The 21,406-nt window shown below is 38.9% G+C and overlaps 1 protein-coding gene across 1 annotated transcript; it reads left to right on the forward strand.

The window, feature by feature from the left end:
* Nucleotides 1-11,185: 11,185 nt before the first annotated feature.
* Nucleotides 11,186-21,362, forward strand: gig2q (grass carp reovirus (GCRV)-induced gene 2q). The gene is given in 5 exon segments (XM_049483139.1): nt 11,186-11,448; nt 12,557-12,621; nt 14,517-14,935; nt 18,030-18,383; nt 18,385-21,362. Coding segments are annotated over 3 exon segments (837 nt in total). The 5' UTR covers nt 11,186-11,448; nt 12,557-12,621; nt 14,517-14,545; the 3' UTR covers nt 18,478-21,362.
* Nucleotides 21,363-21,406: the final 44 nt, after the last annotated feature.

Genomic DNA, 21,406 nt, shown 5'->3' on the forward strand with positions numbered 1-21,406 from the left:
TACATTTTCATTTTTTTTTGCAAACTAACAAATGACAAAGGAAAATGACCCAGAGCAAAATTCAGAAACCTTATCTTAGACCTGTCACACAATAACACACAATATATGGACATAACTTCAACTGCAATCAGTTTAGCTGGCCTGAAGGCCTGTCACAATAATTTATTATTTTTTTGGGGGGACGATATATCATCCCAGAAATTATCGCGATAAACTAAATTATTGGCATTTTAAAACCATTTAAATTCTAATGACAAAATGATAATAGTACAGCATGTCAAATCAATTATACTCTTTTAAATACAACAGCATTTTAACTAATTAAAAAAATGCTTCACTTACTGCAGTCCACACTGTGTGTATGGAGTCACAGGTATTAAAGCATTGGTCATTTAGCTGTTTACTGTTACATATGTCAATAAACACATATAAACACAATAGACGATCTCACGATTATTAAATATTAGTGAGGTCGTGTCCATTTTTTGTACGATAAGTCGATAATGTAATTATCAGGCTTATTGTGACAGGCTTATTTCTAATGCTCATTTATTTACAGATTAATTAAGTTCACTAGTAATTTTACAAACTAATCGATGCATCAACAATGGTGCATCAGTCTCATATCAAATTATTAGAGTATCATTATATTAGTAGCATTAAATGGTCAAAAATTAAAGACAGTCCTATTGTTTCACATTATTGTTATTCCTTGGACGTAACATATATTGTCCAGACAAAAAAAATAGTTTTTGTGAAAGTTCTACTCTGTGTAAACTGCACTGTTGACTGTTGTGACTTTGTTTAGTTTTTTGCACAGTGTTTATTTTTATTTTAATTTTTTTTCTTCAGTCTTATACTGTACAAAGACAATATACTAAGCACTAATGCTTTTTTTATTGTTTTGTTTTATGTTTATTTTTTTAACGTGACAGTCTCTATTACTGAAGCATCTTCAAAGGAGATGAGTAAGCATGTGTGAATAGGGATGCACCAAAATTACCATTTTGGTGGAAACTGACGCATCGTCATCATCACAATGCGCACATAGCACAATAGTCACATCGCAGAACATGCAGTGTACATTTATTTTATTTCTATTTATTTATTAATTTGTAATCTCGCTTTTCTTCCCAGTTTAGCTATGCCGTTTATCCCAGCCACCCAGCTGTACTCTCCCTATCACTAGTAATGACCCAAACACAAGGAGGGTGAAGACTAGCACACGCCTCCTCCGACACATTTTTGAAGTCAGTCACCACCTCTTTTTTCAAACTGCTGAGTAGCATCACAGCACACTCGGAGGAAAGTGCAGTGACTCGGTTCCGATACATCAGCTCACAGATGCAGCCTTGTGCGGATTGACATCACCCTAGGAGTGGTGAAAGAGTGCCATCTACCCACCCAGAGAGAGCAAGGCCAATTGTGCTCTCTCAGGGCTCTAGCAGCTGTGATTGCAAGCTGCATGACTGGGATTTAAACCATCGATCTCCTGATCATACTGGCAGTGTTTTTTTTTTTTTTGTTTGTTTTTTTTTCCCTCCCCTCTATCCCCCCTTCCGTCTCCCCCTACACTGTAAATTTTTGACATGATCGTATCTACCACATTACAGATAGTATCTACCCAACACCAGTTATGTTACTCCAATCATTTTCGCACAGATTGCATTATTAACTCATGTTTAATTGTGTTAAATTATTGAATTGAATATTGGCTAAATTAATTTCTGTATTTTTATTTACTTTTTTTTCTTTTTCCTTTTTTTTTATATTGCAATACATCATCACAGAACAACATCGGACCCAAATTTCCGCTGATATGGCAACCAACCACAATCGTGATCATTCTTGTGTATATATATATATATATATATATATATATATATATATATATATATATATATATATATATATATTATATATATATATATTTTTTTTCTCCTTCCTCTCCATTTGTTGCGTCTAGATTTTTTCACAGATATAACAGTGACTATTATAGTGTTTTTAAAAGCAATTTTTGTGGCTTGCTGTGTGTCTGCTTATTTAAGCTGGTTTAGCTCGCAAGCTAGTGCAAGTTACACTAGATCAGAAATCAGAGTTTGTATTTTCGGTGCATTCCGGTGGCTATACCTGTCTGTTTACTTGCTTTAACAGTTTAACAGTGTTTTTTCTAAAATAAAGAGGATAATGGTAGTGTGCTTTTTGTCTTGTATTTAAAAAATTGACTTTTATTGAATACTATTCAAAAGTGAGCTGGATCAGTTTCAGTTATGTACACAAAATGTGGGTACACAAAAAGATCTAGAGTCCTTTGGGACTCTTTTATAAAAATCTGGTTACACTAACAATAGAGGTCAATCTAAAAAAAAAAATAGAATATCATTGAAACTTTGAATAATTCAGATGATTATGGCTTATAAAAACCTTAATATAGCTTAAAAAGTATAGGAATTTGAATATTATATACAACCAAATGGTACTTTCGGCAGTAGGGTTGTCACGATACCAAAATTTTTACTTCGATACCGATACCAACTGTAGTATCACGATTCTCGATACCAAAACGATACTTGGAAGAAAAAAAAACAATAAAAATATCTGAACATAAAATGTTTATTTTTGACTGAACTGGATTGAACACTGAACAATCGGTGCAAACGTTTTTATTCTAAAATGAAACATTTGTACAAAAAACAAGTTTCGTTATTATAACCTTAACTATAACATAATTATCTACTTCCACTTCCTAAAAACTAAAACTAAAACCAGAGGTAATGGTAGCCTGACTATGTGAACCTGACGGGCGGGCAGAAGTTAAGTTCTACTATTACGACTCCGGAAGCAAATTTAGTTAGTTGAATTATTTAATGTTTGAACAAAATATTTGTAGGCGAAACAAGTACACGTATATGATCGTGAAAGTCGTATAGAAACAATTTCATGTATTAGAGTCTTTGGCGTAGGCCCGTCATCGGCCCAGGGCTTGATACATCTGGGCTCTGCAGATCCTGTCGTACACTGAAGACAGGGCGGAGCCAACCCCAAAAGTATAAATTATAAATATACCCACCGCAGATCTTTACCTGGTTTCTACTTCCTGTAATAGAAAAAAAAATGTTTAATTAATAATAGCATAATACAATGTTACGATTTTATGTTGCACCGAGATTGTGGACAGTGGTGTGTTTTATTTATACCATGAATATCCCCATGCATGAGTGAGTTTATTTATCATTTAACTTGTGAATTGCGTAATGTGAGCACATGCTGGATGCATCTAAATGTGGGTGTTCTGTGCAATAACAAGCAGAGTTAACATGAGTGTAGTGCCCAGTGATGCGCTTGATCGCGCCAACTTTCCATGCTGTTAGTATGGGCCGATGCCCTCGTTCATACATGCGCTTGCTGCGAGCCTTGAGCGGGGAGCGCCCCCGAAGCGCAAGGGCGCGAGCCCTCTTCCATACTCTAGATACTAGCTCGAGCGGGGTGCGCCCCCGAGGGCGAGAGCCCTTATAATTCATTCATTTCATCTTTCGTTATTCTTTTATGCGTAGAGGACGTCCCCAAAAGACATACGGTAGCATGCCTTCTTTCAGTCTTTCGTTCATTCATTGTATTCATCCGATCATACGCGGGGAATGCCACAAATATGTAGGCTGCGTGCCAACCTCATTCTTTTATTTATTTCGTTCATTTGTTCATTCTGTATTCATCGATCATAATATTACCTTGCATTAAATTACGTTTAGCCGACTTTTTGTCTGAAGCGACTAAGATACAGCACAAATATGTTATAAGATAAATACAGAAATAGTAGAAGGAAAACATTATACAATAGGGCCTAAAGGAGGTCAGAGGGAAACAACGGGATAGAGGAGCGAAGGAGGAGAGAAGGAAAATGAGGTTAGAAAGAAAGAGAAGAGGTTATGCGAGGGGTGCGCCCTCGAGCAGTCGAGCCACGGGCTCTACATTCATACACTTGGGCGTCGAGCCCGAAAAGCATGCATTGCTGTTAGTGAGGGCCAAGGGCCAAAACATGCATCTAGGTTGGGCGTTGAGCCCTCATGCGCGGGGACCGCCCCCAAAGCATGCGTTGCTGTTAGTAACGGGCTGCGCGCCCTGTAAAACGCTGAGCGCGGGGTTCGACCCCTGAAAAAACATGCTGTTAGTAACATGCAATAATCCTCATGTCATGTCGTCTGGGCTGTGAGCCCAAGATAAAGAGGAGATTGTCTCCTGGCATGTGTTGATGTAAATGACCACGGGCCATAATGCATTAAGCTATAGGTATAGACATGTGATAATCAGCAGTGTTGGGAGAGCATCACAGATCGTTTTAATACTGGTTAATACTGTTAGTGAAGCATTGAAACAAAAGCAAATGTTGATGTATAATAGATCATTTAAATCGCCGGATTGATGCACAAATTAACATACTCTAAAGTATGTAGTACTTCCACCGCCTCCAGTGTTTGCTTATAAATAATACTTACTTAGACAGTGTTGAATGAGCTTGCTGAGCGTTCAGCAGTAGGTCCAGTTCTGGTCTAAGTGTGTGACAGGTGTGCTGAAATTACCCGTCTTCTTCAAGTAGTAAATGGTGACGTCAGCTTCGCTGAGGATGTGGCTGCGTCGTTCCTAAAGAGAGCGACCAGCGTAGCAGGATGGAGATGGTCAGCGTTTCCTAATTGACATTTGACAGGTGAAATCTGACCACTGTTTCGCCATAGGGTAGCTATTAGGTGAAACCAAACAGAGGCGCATAAAGTTTAGAAGAGCGTGAAAGCAGATAGCTGCCCCAGAAGTGAAGACAGAAATAGAAGTGCACTTTTAGTATTTTAATTGTAAAACAGGGCCCTGTTATCTGCAACAGAATGTTTCGCGCAAACAGAAATGAAGGAAGGAGTAGAGCTTAAATCAGACAGCGTGAGGCATTGAACTGATCAAATAAATATTGTCGGCGCGCGCTCGTGAAATGCCTGTGCGCTTAAATCCATAAAAGCTGCCGTATGCAGTGGAAACATAGGGAGAATATATAAGACTTGTAAATTAGATTTATTTCTGTAAATGGCAAGCTATATTAAATTGAGGAAGAGGATTTTTTGCAATGCTTTTGAGGAGTAAGCATATAGCTGGATTAGAAAACGAACTCGGATAATCTGACTATTACGACGTTCCTTATTAATTGGCATCAATAATTTTGTAGAGAGAAAGTTTGTTACCAATTATGAAATTAATTTATAATTACTGAGTCCCAGGTAATTAAATTGAGCAATGACATAATCGGAGTGCAGAAAGAACAACTTAAATGAGGATCGTGATCACAGCTTCGCGGTCACAACGTATTTTATTAATAATTTCAGAGAAAATAAAAAGTAATGAAACGCACGCGATCACCACCGATCATTTCGTACAGAACTGAGAGGCAGATCCAGGGGCGAGGGTCAAAATTAATAGCCAACAGTCGGCAAACTATCGCCCTTGGAAATAAATACCCAAAACCGACAAACAGAGCGGCGCTCGCACCGAGCGCAGCCGAAGAAACGGCGCCGAGGAGAACAATGAGAAATACCGGACCACAACCAAGAAAGCGAGACTAGAAAAGCCACGAACGACACAGCAAACAGAGAACACACGAAAAGCACCCAAGCGAAATCGCGAACCCAGAGACAGATAAAGATACAGATACATAGATATGAAATAGCCCTAAGGAAATGTAGACATCCAGCAGCAACAGCACGATGCATAAGAAATAAAGAACAGTAAGAATAAAGAAACACACTATATACGGATCAAAACACAGAAGAACAGAAAAGATAAGAAGATTAAATAGAAAAGAAAAGGCAAGAAGAAGAGAAGCCGGGAAGCAGGTCAGCAGCAAACAGTTTTAAAACGCAGAGGAAGACATATTCCGTTAAACTAAGCTTTAACAACTAATCCATTTTACAGGTACAATAATTCGTAAGAGTATCAGCAGTACCATTATTATTATAATCATTATGTATGGGTTATATAAATAAATATACCAATAAATAATATACTACAGTTGGACAATTCATTGTACATCAGTTCGTATTCTAGCATTATGTCTAATTAGTACTAGCACCACTAGCATTATTATGAACCATTACATATTTAGTTTTCGTGCTTATTCCATGTACAGCACACGATGAGCTGCATTGAAACGTATGAAGGTGCTACAAAATAAAGAGTAACATCGGCATCATTATTATCAATATCACTATTATTAGTACTAATATTACTACCATTACCACTATTAGTACTATCAATATTATTACCATTATGAATACCGTAAACTAGGCAGAGCAGTAGATGTTGCCAACTGCCATCAATAATTTACGGAGCAAAGTGCAAGGAGCAATGACATGGAACGCAAGAGACTGAAAGCACTGAGAAACACAAACATGCACATGATACAAAATATGACGAAGAAGCGAATACGCGAAAACCCAATCATGAGTAACTGCACGTGACAGTAAGGGAGGCGAGGTCGGGGAAGAGACGACGGAAGAAGGAAGCAGTGAGCGGTAGAATGTTAGAATGTAGTCAAAAGTCCGGAAAATCAACAGAACAGCGAACAGAAGACAGAACAGAAAAAAGAAAAAGAAAAGAGGTAGAAGAGCGGCCAGCCATAAGGTCAAAAGACCGCGAAGAGGACCATCCACGCGCCGGGGGCAAACGGGCTTCGGAAGGAAGGCAAAAGAAGAACCTTACCTTGTAGGATGACAGCACGCAAGCGCGGGGAAAACCATAGCAGCATCAGCAGAAACAAACGGCCTACCAAAAGCCGGGCCAGGCACGGCAGTAGCTAAACAGGAGGAGGAAGAGGCCAAGCAGCAGAGGACCCAGGCAGAAACACACGCGGCAGCGCAGCAGCAGATCCAGCAGAAGCGCCAGGTAGGGCAGTAGCAGCAGCAGCAGCAGAGCTGGCAGAAGCGCCAGGTAGGGCAGTAGCAGCAGCAGCAGCAGATCCGGCAGAAGCTCCAGGTAGGGCAGTAGCAGCAGCAGCAGCAGATCCGGCAGAAGCTCCAGGTAGGGCAGTAGCAGCAGCAGCAGCAGCAGATCCGATAGAAGCGCACCAGCAGCGCAGTAGCAGCAGCAGCAGATCCGACAGAAGCGCACCAGCAGCGCAGTAGCGGCGAACGAACCAGGAGCGCGCTAGGCAGCACAGCAACATTAGAAGATCCAGGCAGGAGCGCGCCAGTCAGCTCAGCAAAAGTCAAAGTTCCAGGGAGAGCGCGCCAGAGGAGAAAGATACGGGCAGGTCCGCGCCAGCCGCAGCAGCAGCAGAGGCCAGGGGAGGCGGAGCGAAGGCAGAGGGGCCGGGTGAACCGGTGCTCAGTTACAACTTGCCACCCTATCGAACCGCGCTATTCTAGTACACAAATAAAGTAAAAACGCTAGAAAAAGCCCCATATTCAAAACATGCTTCAGCAGGAATACAATAAAGCCGAAACAAAATATCGGAGGACAGTTAAGAGTAAGGAGGGGAGACCACAACTTAACAGAAAACCACGAAATAAGAAAACAAACAAAGGCCCCGCGCATGGGCACTGGCGTCGAGAAGCACATCACGACGGGTTGCACAATACGACAGAACACTGCGTTACAGGGAGAGGCAACCCGGAAGCAGATCCACAGCGCTCTTCGACAGCGACCAAACCAGAGTCCGAACTCCACGCCGAGACAGCGACCGCCTGAAGGACCGGGACAGCCGGGGCTTATCTCCGACAGTGGGCTGGGGCGGCGGCGGGACAGAGCAGGAGGGGGTAGAGTAGCGGGCCGCCAGCCAACGGCGCGGCGCGTGGCAAGCAGATTGCGTCTTCCGTGCACAGCCGACCGGACGTGGGGAGCAGCAGCCGTCAGTAGGAGCGGGAGGCGTCCGACGACAAAGCGGCCAGCAGTAGGAGGTTAGCAACAGGAGGCCAACACGAGACGCCGGTCGGACACACTAGAAGCGAGAACGGGACATAAGCGAGAGAACTGCGGACAACGTCAGGAAGAGCGACCAACAGCGTCTGAAATGCAGCAAGGTACTGAATGAGTGATCGTTATTTAAAGCAGAAGAGAAAATCTGATTGGATAGGTAATTAGGTGACGTAGCATTGGAGTCTATAGTAGAACTTACGCTGCGCTTTCATTTCTGAATAAGGAAAATAAAGAGACAGAAGAACATTACAATGTTATGTTCATTTTAACACTCACTGCTCCGTTTTATTAACCAACCGTTTACCGATTTTAATAAGCCCATGTTCAGTGTAACGATCAAGCAGGCTACGTGCCTGACCACAGATTTGCGATGGAAACGCAAAAACGTGAACATCTTGAGTTCATGTTTCACAGCCAATGGGATAATGGAGAAATAGAGAAAACCACGGGTCCAAAACAAAACTCCTGCACACTCCTCTCCGTGTTAATGTGATTTACTAGCAGTCGCTAGTAAATCTTAGTAAAGCTACAGACGGAGCTTATCTTGACTAACTCCACTAACCTGTCGACTTCACAGCTCTTTGTAGAGATCAGGGTGCTTGTCTGCTAAATGAGCGAAATATGATCAGAATTATGTTAAATAACACTGTAACATAGAAGCATAGAACTATTATTTAATTAAAATGATTTTTAAGAACAGCTAAACACAGTGCTGCAAGTCAAACGCGGAGGCGTTCACGTGCGAGAGAGACACAGAGAAAGAGTGAGAGAGCGAGAGATTTGCGTGTTCTGATGTGAGCTACTCACAGGTAAAGGTTCTCTTTGATCTCCTCGTGCTCATATTCTAGTCCCACACATAATTCTGCAGCTCCCTCAGTGTTTTCTGTCGTATTTTGCGGCTAGCGCGAGCGCTTACAACTAACACCGCGGACCGCGAGGTGCCGCCGCGCTTGTGCCGAATCCGCTACTGAATCCGACTCCCGCTTCGCGGACAGAATCGGCACAACACCCCCCGCTGTACAACTGCGGGAGTGAAAACAGCGCTTATGAATATATTAGTTTAGTTTCACTTTCAGTTTTCGTTATTTTATTTAAAAATAAAAATATAAATAAAAAACAGATGCCTACATCTCAGACTATTTTCCCACACTTCACTCCTCGCGCCCATTTTGTCCTCAAGTCGCGGACGAGAGACATCTGTTATTTTAGCCGTCGCCATTCTACACTCGCTGCCTCTCTGCTGGCTTGCGCGTGAATCGATTCATTTGTTCAGAACACTAAGTTTATCTGAATCCTGCCACACCGACTGCTGCGGTGTGAATCAGTTTTCTTATGAACTGAATCAAATCGCGCCTACTAATTTGACTCATTTGAAGCTAGTGACTGGGCTATATACAGTATCGAAAGCATCGAACGCTAAAGAACCGAATCGTTTGTGATGACGTAGTATCGAAAAAGAATCGAACCTTCGGTACACCGTGCAACTCTATTCGGCAGTGTGGGCAGTGGGCCAAATCCTGCTGGAAAATAAAATCCGCATCTTCATGAAAGTTGTCAGTAGAGGGAAGCATGAAGTGCTGTAAGGTTTTGCGAGAGAACACTGCACTAAAACTAAAAACTAAACTAAAAGTTTTATATAAAATATTTTTGTTCAGTTTAGGTTCTTGGAGGAGCATTTTTTGTTGTTGTTGTTGGAACCCTTGGGTTTTTTTAAATTCAGCTTTTTTTTCTGGGAGATTAAATATAATATACAGTGAACATAACAAAAAACCATTTCTACTCTACACTTTTAACTATATAGAATTAGGGCTGCAACGATTAGTCGATATAATCGTCAATGTAGATTATTTCAATTTGTCGACTACAAATTTTTATGTTGACTAATAATTAATTTGTAACAGTACTGCTTTATACAAAGTGCTGGAGACAGAAGCGCAATGGTAGATGGGTAAAAGACTCACTCACACAGTTTACATTAGTTACAACTTAGTTTGTCTCCAAAAGTGCCCAAACTCAACAGATTAAATATTTAATCGCTAAATATCAGCACTTTATATAGGGTGACCAAACGTCCATATTTCCCGGGACATGTCCGTATTTCACGTCCTGTACCGGGCGTCCCGTTTTTTTTTTTTAAAAGTGAGGAAATGTCCTGGTTTTTAAATTACCTTCATTGGACCATTACATTTACAGGCACTAGGGCACTGCGCTGCGTGTGACATAATCCCTGAGTCGCGTCAGTGAGAGCAGCCCTGTTCTTAATCAGAATGTAGACAGTGTGACTGTCAATTAGTGCTGCCAACTTAGTGACTTTGTCGCTATATTTAGCGACTTTTCAGCCCCTTTAGCGACTTTTTTTGTAAAAAAAAAAAGCGATTACCGACAAATCTGGCAAGTTTTTGTTGTTATTGGAGACTTTTGGCGAGTCTGAGATGAACACACGCTCTCTTCAGCCGCGCTGCAGCCGCCCGTATTTACAGATCAGGATGTAAATATAACTGTCTTCAGTGTGACACAAAAAAAAATATTGAATTTAACTCACACAGTCTCAGTCAGTCTCTCACCTCATTCACCACGTAGCTTGTCACTCACCTCCTCCATAGTGTCTGCCTCTTTATAAAAAAGCTAAATATCTTTTGAACCATTGAACAATTTGTCTATGATAGCTTTAAAAATAAAGAAAACGTAAAAAAAATAAAAAAAAGCAACAGATTTTGTTCATTTGTAACATTTCTAACATATTTAGGATGTTTTCTACTCCCTTTTTTCACTCCCACAACCTTAATCCTTTACAGCTTCTTCAAAAACATGCATTATGCAAATTAGGTGTTGGCGTCATTTAGCGACTACGCGCCCCCCATACCCCCACGCACCCTCGTGTCCTGGTTTACCCACAAGAAAATATGGTCACCCTACTTTATGTATTTAAACAACATCCAGGCGTTTAAATGCATTTTAAATTTCACGTTCAGCTGTTTCTATTGTTTTTTAGAAATGGAGGAAACTTCAGAAATAATCATTAACTAATCGACTAATCGGATCAGCAGATTAGTCGACTACCAAAATATTCACTAGTTGCAGCCCTATAGTGAAACTAGTGAAACTACTGCTGCCCCAGTTCAGTTTAAACTGGAATGTTGTTGTTGTTCCAACAAGACAAGCTAAATCCCCCCAAGCTGTTTCAGGCTGTGCTGAAAGTTAAAACATGGTTTCTGGTTTAATGCTGGAAACGTTACTTTACTGCTATGTGTAGTAAAGAGTGAATTTGTGCTCCAGTACTAATAAAGATTAGCGTTCTTAGTACTGAACTACAAAACCTCAAACTGAATATCTGTGATGTTTTTTGGTGATATGGTTATTGTGTAATAAAGTTGTGAAGAACAGGACGTCTGGGCCGTGCTCTTCTATAAATAAGAGCCGGGTTTGGACAAAAGTGAAAGTAAAGCACGGGCAGCAGCTGCTGAAGTTTCTGAGAAGTGTGTTTCGCTGGTAATCAGGGTAAGTGTTAACTTTGTACTTCCATCAGATAACGATAAATAGATAAATGAATTCATGATTTACTGAAACTAGTTCTTAACTTCACTGTAGAAACTTGTACAAGAATGTTAAAAGTGGTTTGTTTGGGGTGATGAACACTTTTGAGAGGGGATTTTCTATTAATAGGAAAATGTGTTAGTCTACAACTAGGCTTAACCACTGTTTGGGAAATTGCCTCATAGATGATCCAGTAACATTTCTTTGATCAATGCAGTTCTAAAGAGTTCTAAATTTAATGTAACAAACCTACCCTTACCATTTCAGGTTTAGGTTTAGGGTTATTTTTTAGTTAAAGGTTTGGGTTAATGCTAGGAAAAAGGATACAATCTTATTTATTAATTGATGTATTATATGGAGCCCAGAAGGGGCCATGGATAAAAAAAATAAATAAATAGATTGAGCGAACGATATAGCAGTTCGTGCCAACGTTTTCTTTAATTTGAGTGAATGATTTGCAATTCACGCTCATGATTTCTTTAATTCGAGCAAACAATTTTTTTTTTTAACCAAACTATTTTCTTTATGCACACTACAAGAAGCTCGGAGGGAAAGGAGCATTTTAGGCTCTTGAACTGTTACAGGGCTGCTGTGATTATCATCAGTCATCAGATATATTTATAACACGCTGCGTATTAATGCTCTAGTGTTAAAGAGAGATAGCAGTGTTACTACCGGTAGCCGAGCCTTCCAACCACCCACCACACACCCAAAAAGAGAGAAGCCAAAAGTGCTCTTTCAGTACTCTGGCAGCTGATGGCAAGCTACATGTCCGGGATTCAAACATGTCCCGATTACAGTGGCAGCTCTTTTGATGGCAGCGCTTTTTCACTGGACCTCTTGGTGCCCCTGTGTTTTTAGAGCTTTGAGAATTTGATCCAAATTTCTGAGAAATGTGTTTTAAACGCTTAGGAAAAATTGTAAAGCCTGAATCACCTTGAATGACTGTTTTTTAATGAACACATTTGCCCAGATTAAAACCAGATTAAGCAATTGTTTCAGTTTCAGTCTCAGTAAATCCTTCTATTCTTGCAGAAATGATATGAACTTTTGTATGTATTTTCATTTTCAGAAAACCACGCTTTTAAAAGGGTCCCTGGAGGATCACAAAAGATCACCATAGAGTCCCCTATTGTGGTAAGTAATGGTACTCCAATACATACATTGAGTTGCCATTTATTGCTAAAGACAGGCTTTTATACTCTACACCAACTGGCATAACTGTAGTAGCTTGGGGTTTAATTACCTTGCACACCATTTTACACCAATTAAGTTCTTGGGCAAGACTTCTAGGTCCATATTCACCCACCTTTTTAACAAGTGTGATTTGTGGAGCCCCAGTCGGTCCCAGCTGGGCCTCATTGGACTGATTAACCTGCCAGCTAGGGCATTTCAGTAATAGACTAGAGCCCCACTGGGCCATCACTATGCTTACTTAAGTTTTTTAATTGTTGGTGGAGAGAAAACTCAATTGCAGAGTCTTCACTGGTCACATCACCTATCATGTAAACTGTGCGACCATACATAGGATTTTTAAGAAAACGCAGCAACTCTGCTTCGATACATCAGCTAACAGATGCCTGTGCTGACCGACATCACCTAGGGAATGATGTGGGGAAAGAGCATCATCTACCTGGCCAGACAGAGCAAGGCCAATTGTCCGCTCTCAGGACTCTGGCTGCTTATGGCAAGCAGCAAGAATCCACATATAAAAGTGACTCAATTCGGATTTGAAAAAATTGGATTTGGCACGTTCACACAACCATGAAAAAGTCAGATCTGAGCCACATTGAGCAAAAAAAATGGTAATGGTAATGTGAACGTAGCCTAAGAGTCTCTTCTTGTTTTAATGTGGTGTACTTACTTCCACAGCCAGGGAATCTCAAACCCTAAAGTTCTCAAAACCTAATCTACTAATGTGATGTTTCCCATCATGCTATAAAAAACAGATTAGCATATCCAATCAATTTTAAGCTGTTGAACTACAAAAAAACAGCCATGTCTGATTTAACTCTGTGATAGTTTTTGCTCCACTCTCCCCTGAATGGGGTTTCCAACAAGCATCTAAACACCAAAAGCTTTCAAAATGTTATTAATAATCTAAATATTAAAAAGAGACTCTTTGAATATTGAAAAGCAAATCTATGGAGTGAATTTTGTGCCAAAAGTTTTACGTAAAAAAAAAAATCTGCACTCAAAATTTTAAAGATCAGAAGGATAAATGTTATGTTGCAAAATTCAAAAGAGAAAAAATATAGAGCAAATACATATTTTTAAATATACTTGGTTACTTTATTATTCTTTGCAGTTATTTAAAAATGAGTTTAGTTTGGATTTTTCCAGTCTTTGTTTTAATTTGTATGTTTTTGTGAATTTTATGTGGATTTAAAAAAAATATTTTTCTGTTAAAAACTTTTACTTCTGGAATCTCTCCTTTGCTTCTGCTTCAGTTTTTTGCTGCTGAGTTTTGGCACAGTTTTTTCACAGGTGGGCGGGGCTTAGAAGAAGGCGCTCCCCTTGAATCTCCATTGGTCAGCTGGTTTTGGACTGAGGGGTTCCCTGAACCCTCGCCTGAGACTGACCACGCCCACCCCGCCAGCTTCAAGCATCCTTCCAAACACAGGAAAGTGGCGGGGTGGGCGTGGTCAGTCTCAGAGGAGGGATCAGGACACCAGCAGTCAGTCCAGCCAAAACCAGCTGACCAATGGAGATTGAAGGAGAACGCCTTCTTCTAAGACCCGCCCACCAGAATTTACAAAAAAACAAAAATAAAAGCAGAGACTGGCAAAATTCAAACAGAATATATATATTTTTAAAACTGAAAAGGATAATAAAGTAACCAAGTATATTTAAATATATGTATTTGCTATTTTTTTTGCAACATACAATTTTTCCTTTTGATTCTTTAAATTTTAATTACAGATTTTATGATTTTTTGTATAAAACTTTTGGCACAAAATTCACTCCATACTAGTAGCTAATCATGGAAATAAGTGAATTCAACACATGCATTTATTTATTTATTTTTCTAGAGGACAGTTCAGAAGAAGATTTTGAGAAGATGGCTCAGCACTACCCTGGACGTAAGTATTACACTATGTACCATGGCACGACAATGGAAATCGCGAGGAAAATCAAACGTAATGGTTTCGTCCCATCTTCTGATGGCATGCTGGGACGTGGTGTGTATTTGAGCCGAAGCTTTGATAAAGCCGCTCGATATCCACTAAACGATCGATCGCAGCCGCGCGCAGTCCTCAAACTGAAAGTACGAGTGGGCAGAGTGAAGAGGATCGACTGTCAGGATCACTACATGCAGAAGACCTGGCACGATCACGGATACGACACGGCCTGGGTGCCTCCGAACTGCGGGATGGTGCCCAGTGGACTGGAGGAGGACTGTGTGTACGATCCGTGGAGAATCACAGTACTGGAAATTATCCCCAATAATCAACCATGAGATGCGTCTACCAATCGTAGAGCTTGTTGTTGAATAAGTAGGATCTTCATTGTCTTGATTGCTTTTGAAATAGTTTCGTTAATGGAATTTTGATGACTTTTATGGGAATATTTTTCCAGAAAGTTTAGCATTTACCGTTAATATATGACTCATTTCAGTATCAGTGCAGTATCAATATATGCTGGACCTGTTTCAAATGTTCTATATTTAATGATAACGATAACGGTAACGGTAACGTATTTTTATGGTAGTGTTTCTAAGAACCATAAAATAAATCCTCTCTCAGCCCTAGTTGACCTCTGACCAAACGTCAAGATAGAGAACAGAGCTGCACTCTTAAAGCTTCTTTACAGGTTTTAATGACAGTCAAATTTGCATAGGCTGATCTTTATGTCATTATGAATCTGACGGTGTCCTTTAGATTGTGTCAATCTTTTATAATGAATGAATCAATAGAAATGCCTAAAAATGACTTGAAATAAAACATTTTACACTGCTTTTCATTTCAAGTGCAAAGCTTTTTATTCTCCACTTCTACACTAAAGTCTATACTCTCTGAATAAAGTGGTAAAATACTTCATTCAATGAGTATTGAGATTAGTTTTGAAATAAAAGTAGAAGAAAGGTTGGAGTTCTAATGTTTAGGTAAGAAACTGAAACACCTGTCATTTTAGTGTGGGAGGTCACGTCTTGCTGGCGCATCTGTGACCAAGACAGCAAGTCTTTTTGATGCATCAAGAGTCACGGTATCGAGGGTAATGTCAGCATACCACCAAGAAGGACCAACCACATCCAACAGGATTAACTGTGGACGCTGTAAGAGGAAGCTGTCTGAAAGGGATGTTCGGGTGCTAACCCGGACTGTATCCAAAAAACATAAAACCACGGCTGATCAAATCACGACAGAATTCATTCAATGTGCACCTCAACTCTCCTGTTTCCACCAGAACTGTCTGTCAGGAAAATAAATTATTGTGCTCTAAAACCTGGTGTTTCAGTTTCATTGTCCAACCCCTGTAATGTGGGAGAAAGGGTTACTGTGCAATAATTCAGGAATGACGTATCTTATGGTATGTACCGTACACGGTCTCACCTGAAGTAAAGTGAAACCAGATCAGCTGCAGGTGTTTCTGAGAATTGGCCGTCTCACCTGTGGGATACGGGTAAGTTTGGAGTTCCAACTGTCAAACGTATAAATATATTTTATATATTATATAGATTAACCTTATTCATTATGGACATTTGGGACTGTAAAGATTTTTGAGAAGCTGTACTAGAATATGAAATATATAGATATATGTTATATTGGGTTGCTGGACATTTCAGGAAATGTGCTTCAGTACTGTATTTACAGTAGGTGTCTGTGTTGGACTTTGTTCTGTATTCGTACTACAAAAAAAAAGCTACTTTTGAAGAATTGTACTTTTTTAATCACATTTCTAATTGAAAACAGTAAGACTTCAGTAATGGGAAATATGAAAGTGTGTAGCTTTTTTATTTTTTTTATGTTTAAATAAGAAAAAAAACAACAATCAAAAGGAAAGCATTGAACTCGACTCATCTCAAAACTGAAACCTTAATTTTATTTGTGGAGTAAAGACTTATTTTAAACTCATTTTTAAAGTTTTTTTTTTTGACAATTTCATCAAAATTCCCAGATTTTAATTATGATTATATGACAAAGTGCAAAACACTCTACTAAAAAAAAACAGAATGAACAGTTAAAGGTAGTCAAGCTGGTTAAGTTTGGTTGACCAGCATTTTTTGGTTTCATTTTTTGATGAGTCCTGATGAGAGCCAGTTTCATCATTTCATCTTTGTGACTGCACTTGAGGATACATTCAAGGTCCTTATTTTTTATATTCATTTATTAAAGTATTTTTTTCTTGTCATAATATGGAACATTAGAACATTGGTACCACTTTAAAATAAGACTACCTTTATAAAGGGTTTATAAATGGTTTACAATTAGTTTATTAATGCTTACTAATTAGGTTTTAAATGCTTTAAAATCATTAATAATCAGTTATAATACATATGTAGAAAGGGCAACAATGACCTGTTGTTTGTCAAATAGTGAACCCACAGCCATCTATATTGTTGCGCTTTCTATGTATGTGTTATAACTGATTATTAATGATTTTTTAAGGGATTTACAACCTAATTAGTAACCATTTATAAACTAATTGTAAACCAATTATAAACCCTTTATAAAGGTAGTCCTATTTTGAAGTGGTACCAGAACATTACTCAAATATGGCTATTCATGTATCATTTTCATTCAACTTCACAATTTTGAGCTACTTTGTGTTGGTCTATTACTTACAATCTCAAAAATATGAAATATATAAACAGTACAGGCCAAAAGTTTGGACACACTTTCTCTTTTTTAATGCGTTTTCTTCATTTAAATGAATATTTACATTGTAGATTCTCACTGAAGGCATCAAAACTATGAATGAACACATGTGGAGTTTTATGTACTTAACAAAAAAGATGAAGGTGAAATAACTGGAAACATGTTTTGTATTCTAGTTTCTTCAAAATAGCCACCCTTTGCTCTGATTACTGCTTTGCACACTCTTGGCATCATTCTCTCAATGAGCTTCAAGAGGTGGTCACCTGAAATCTGAAATGGTTTTCCAACAGTCTTGAAGGAAGGAGTTCCCAGAGGTGTTTATTAGCACTTGTTGCTCCTTTGTCTTCTTCACTCTGTGCTCCAGCTCACCCCAAACCATCTGGATTGGGTTCAGGTCCGGTGACTGTGGAGGACAGCTCATTTTTTGTTAAGTACATAAAACTCCACATGTGTTCATTCATAGTTTTGATGCTTCGGTGAGAATCTACAATGTAAATAGTCATGAAAATAAAGAAAATGCATTGAAAAAGAGAAGATGTGTCCAAGAAGTTTGGTCTGTACTGTATACTTAAATAAAGTACATGTCCCATTTTACCCTGTATTACTTTGTATCCCACTGCACTGTAACTTGAACTTAAGATGATCCAATATTAGAAGGATTCTTGGAAGTTCAGTCAGAGAAATACAGAGATTACTGAGTCTTGGAAACTTGGAAAGTGAACTTACACATTCCTTTATTTTCTAGAGGACATTTCAGAAGAAGATTGTGGGACGATGGCAGAGCACTACCCTGGACATAGGTATTTTACTATGTACCATGGCACGACAATGGAAAACGCTAAGAAAATCGAGCTTGAAGGCTTTGAACCCTCCCCCAAGGGCATGCTGGGACGTGGCGTCTATTTGAGTAGGAGCTTCAAGAAAGCTGCTGCATATCCAAAAAACAATCGATCACAGCCACTCGCCATCCTTAAACTCAGAGTACGAGTGGGCAGAGTGAAGAGGATCGACTATCAAGGCCACTACATGCAGAAGACCTGGCACGATCACGGATACGACACGGCCTGGGTGCCTCCGAACTGCGGGAATGGTGCCCAGTGGACTGGAGGAGGACTGCGTGTACGATCCGTGGAGAATCACAGTACTGGAAATTATCCCCAATAATCAACCATGAGATGCGTCTACCAATAATATGGATTTTTCTGAATGAATAGGATCAGGGGTGATTCTAGAATCTGAGAAAATTTTATATATTTATTTGTAAATCAAGGGATCAGAGTCTGGAGGAAGAGTGGAGAGACACAGTCCAAACTGCTTGAGGTCTAGAGTGAAGTTTCTACAATCAGTGATGATTTGGAGAGTCATGTCTGTCATCTGCTGGTGTTGATCCACTGTGTTCTATCAAGTCTAAAGTCAGTGCAGTGCACTTCATGCTTCCCTCTGCTGACAACTTTTATGGAGATGTGGATTTCATTTTCCAGCAGGACTTGGCACACTGCCAAAAGTACCCAGTTGGTCTTATATAATATTCTTGAAAATTGTCTTAATTATTATAATTATACAATTCTTATATAATATTCTTAATAATTTTCTCAGCCACTGAAACAAAGTAACTGAAATAAAGTAACTTTTTTAATTTAGTGAAATAAAGTAACTTTTCAATGATATTCTAACTTTCTGAGATGTATTAGTACTTTTTGTAACATTCGTTTCATTAACACATCCTTTTAAAAAACAACAAACACCTATTTTTTTTTTTTTTTTTTTTTACTCATACTGTTTTTGAGGAAGCTTAAGTATTTCTAGGAAAGGACTAGCTCCACCCATGAGTAGGATCTTCACTGTCTTCATTGCCGGTCGGAATGGTTTCAGTGAAAGTGAAAGTGAAGTTTATGGCAATATTACCTTTACTGTGATGTTATGTTACTGTAAGTGTTTGACTCATTTTATGATTAAAGGTTATAAATGGTCTTTACTGGTATTGTCGCTTAGCAACTGGTAACCTCTGGTTTAAAGTTCCAAGTTCCAGGACATTTTTCAAAGCTTCAGTCTTAGATGCAAAAACATTAGTGGGGGATAAATTGAAAGAGTAAAAAGTTTCCCCGTTTCAAAGTTAAGAGGGCAAGGCAACACTGACAATTGCAGTGCCAAGCATGACAAAAGCCATATTAATTATCATACCCCTCAAAAAAAAAAAAAAAAAAAGGCGGGAAAAAAAACTGTACAATTTTTCAGTAAATTGTACAGTAATTTTGTTTTCTGGAAAAAAAAAAAAATTAAAATGACAAAGAATATACTTTTTTATTCATGTTTTTTTACTATTTCTCATGTGATTTTAGAAAAAATTGTAATACATCAGTTACCTGTGTTTTAACAGATTTTACTGCAGATTTTAAGGAAAATAACTGAAATAAAAGTTTTCTTTGTAAAAAAAAACAACAAAAAAAAAAACATAGGGACATTGTCTGAAATTTGACACAAAAATACTGTTTTCATGCGGATATTTCACTGTTAAAATACTGTTAATAACTGAAAAAAAATCTGCAAGAAATCTATTTGTCACCCCTGCTGATGGAAAGTTACTGTTTTTTCTCATTTGTTTTCTATTTTTGGAAAAGTCCATTTTGTTACATTTTGTTAATGCTTTGAAGAGTAGCTTATTTTATTTATTTTTTTTTATTTAAGTATTAAGTATTGTCATCTGAGACTAAGCTTTTGGAGGAGGGGTGTTGGTATGAGTTATCTCATTTCCCTGATTTAGAACCATCCCCCTTGTTTTCCTGAATTTAAAATGCAGTGTCTGGAAAGTTCTCCTGAACTGCACACGCTCACTAAAGAACTTTTGAGTGTAGGAAGGATTGAGTGTAGTTTACTCAAGTGTATTTATTTGCAAAAATCTTTTCATGCAAAGTTAGAACTTTATTAAGAATATCAGAATATTATCATTAGAGTATTATGAAATGAGGAGAATTCGCTAATGTTATTTGAGAAAGTAGTGATGTTACCCTTTACAGTGCAGAACATCATCCCCTCCCTTCGGAAACTGGTCCAAATGGCAGTTTCTCAACACGTTAATGACCCAAAACACACTTCTAAGATGACTACTGCTTTGCTGTGTGATGGGCAGTGCTACACCACTGGCCAGCAGCAGGGGAGCTGGGCAACAGAGGGGAAAAAGAAATGGAGTTGGGTCCCGAAACTCCAAGTCCCAGAATCCCCAGCAGTGATCAGTGGCAACCAGCCACACCTGTACAGCACTCTATATAAAGCCCAGTCAAAGCACTCGTTCTCGTCGCACCTTTAAAGAGGGGCGACTGGTCACAGAGGGTGAAAGAATAGGAAAGAAAAGGAAAGGAAAGCAAAGCAAAGCAAAGCAGCACAAAAAAGATATAAAAGATCTCAAAAGAAAGTAAAAGATTTTGAGTTTGATTGTGTTTTGGTTTGAGTTATTTGAAGCTAAAAGCTGTGTTTCAGTTGTATATGCCATTTTGTGGCATTTCCTTTGTTCTGTTTCCCGCCTTTTTCCGCGCACCTCTTCAGGGTTTTGTTTTCCACCTATTTTCCAGTCTACTGCTGTAGACTGACTACACCATGTTATACAGTGGCTTGAAAAAGTGTTTTTGAATTTTGTCATACTTACTTTTTGCAGATTATCAAACAGTTTAATATCAGACAAATATAACCTGAGAAAATATACAAAGCACTTTTTATATTATAATTTCATTTATTAAGGGGAAAAACTATCTAAACCAATCTAGCCTTTGTGAAAAAAGTGTTTGCCCCCTATAAATGAACTGTGATTGATCACACTTGTTGGAAAGCTGAGTTCAATTTCACTACTAACCACAACCAGACATGATTACTGCCAGACCTGTAGAATCAAGAAATCACTTAAATAGAACCTGTTCTTAAAAGCGACACATTATGCTAAAGTCTGAAGAAATTAACTAAAACAGATAGGAAAACAAAGTCACTGATCATCTATCAGTCTGGAAAAGGTTACAAAGTCATTTATAAGGCATTGGGACTCCAGCGAACCACAGTGAGAGCTATTATTCACAAATGGAGAAAATATGGAACACAAAAGAGCATGGACAACTCAT

This window comes from Astyanax mexicanus, chromosome 8 (genome assembly GCF_023375975.1).
Source record: "Astyanax mexicanus isolate ESR-SI-001 chromosome 8, AstMex3_surface, whole genome shotgun sequence".
Lineage (NCBI taxonomy): Eukaryota > Metazoa > Chordata > Actinopteri > Characiformes > Acestrorhamphidae > Astyanax > Astyanax mexicanus.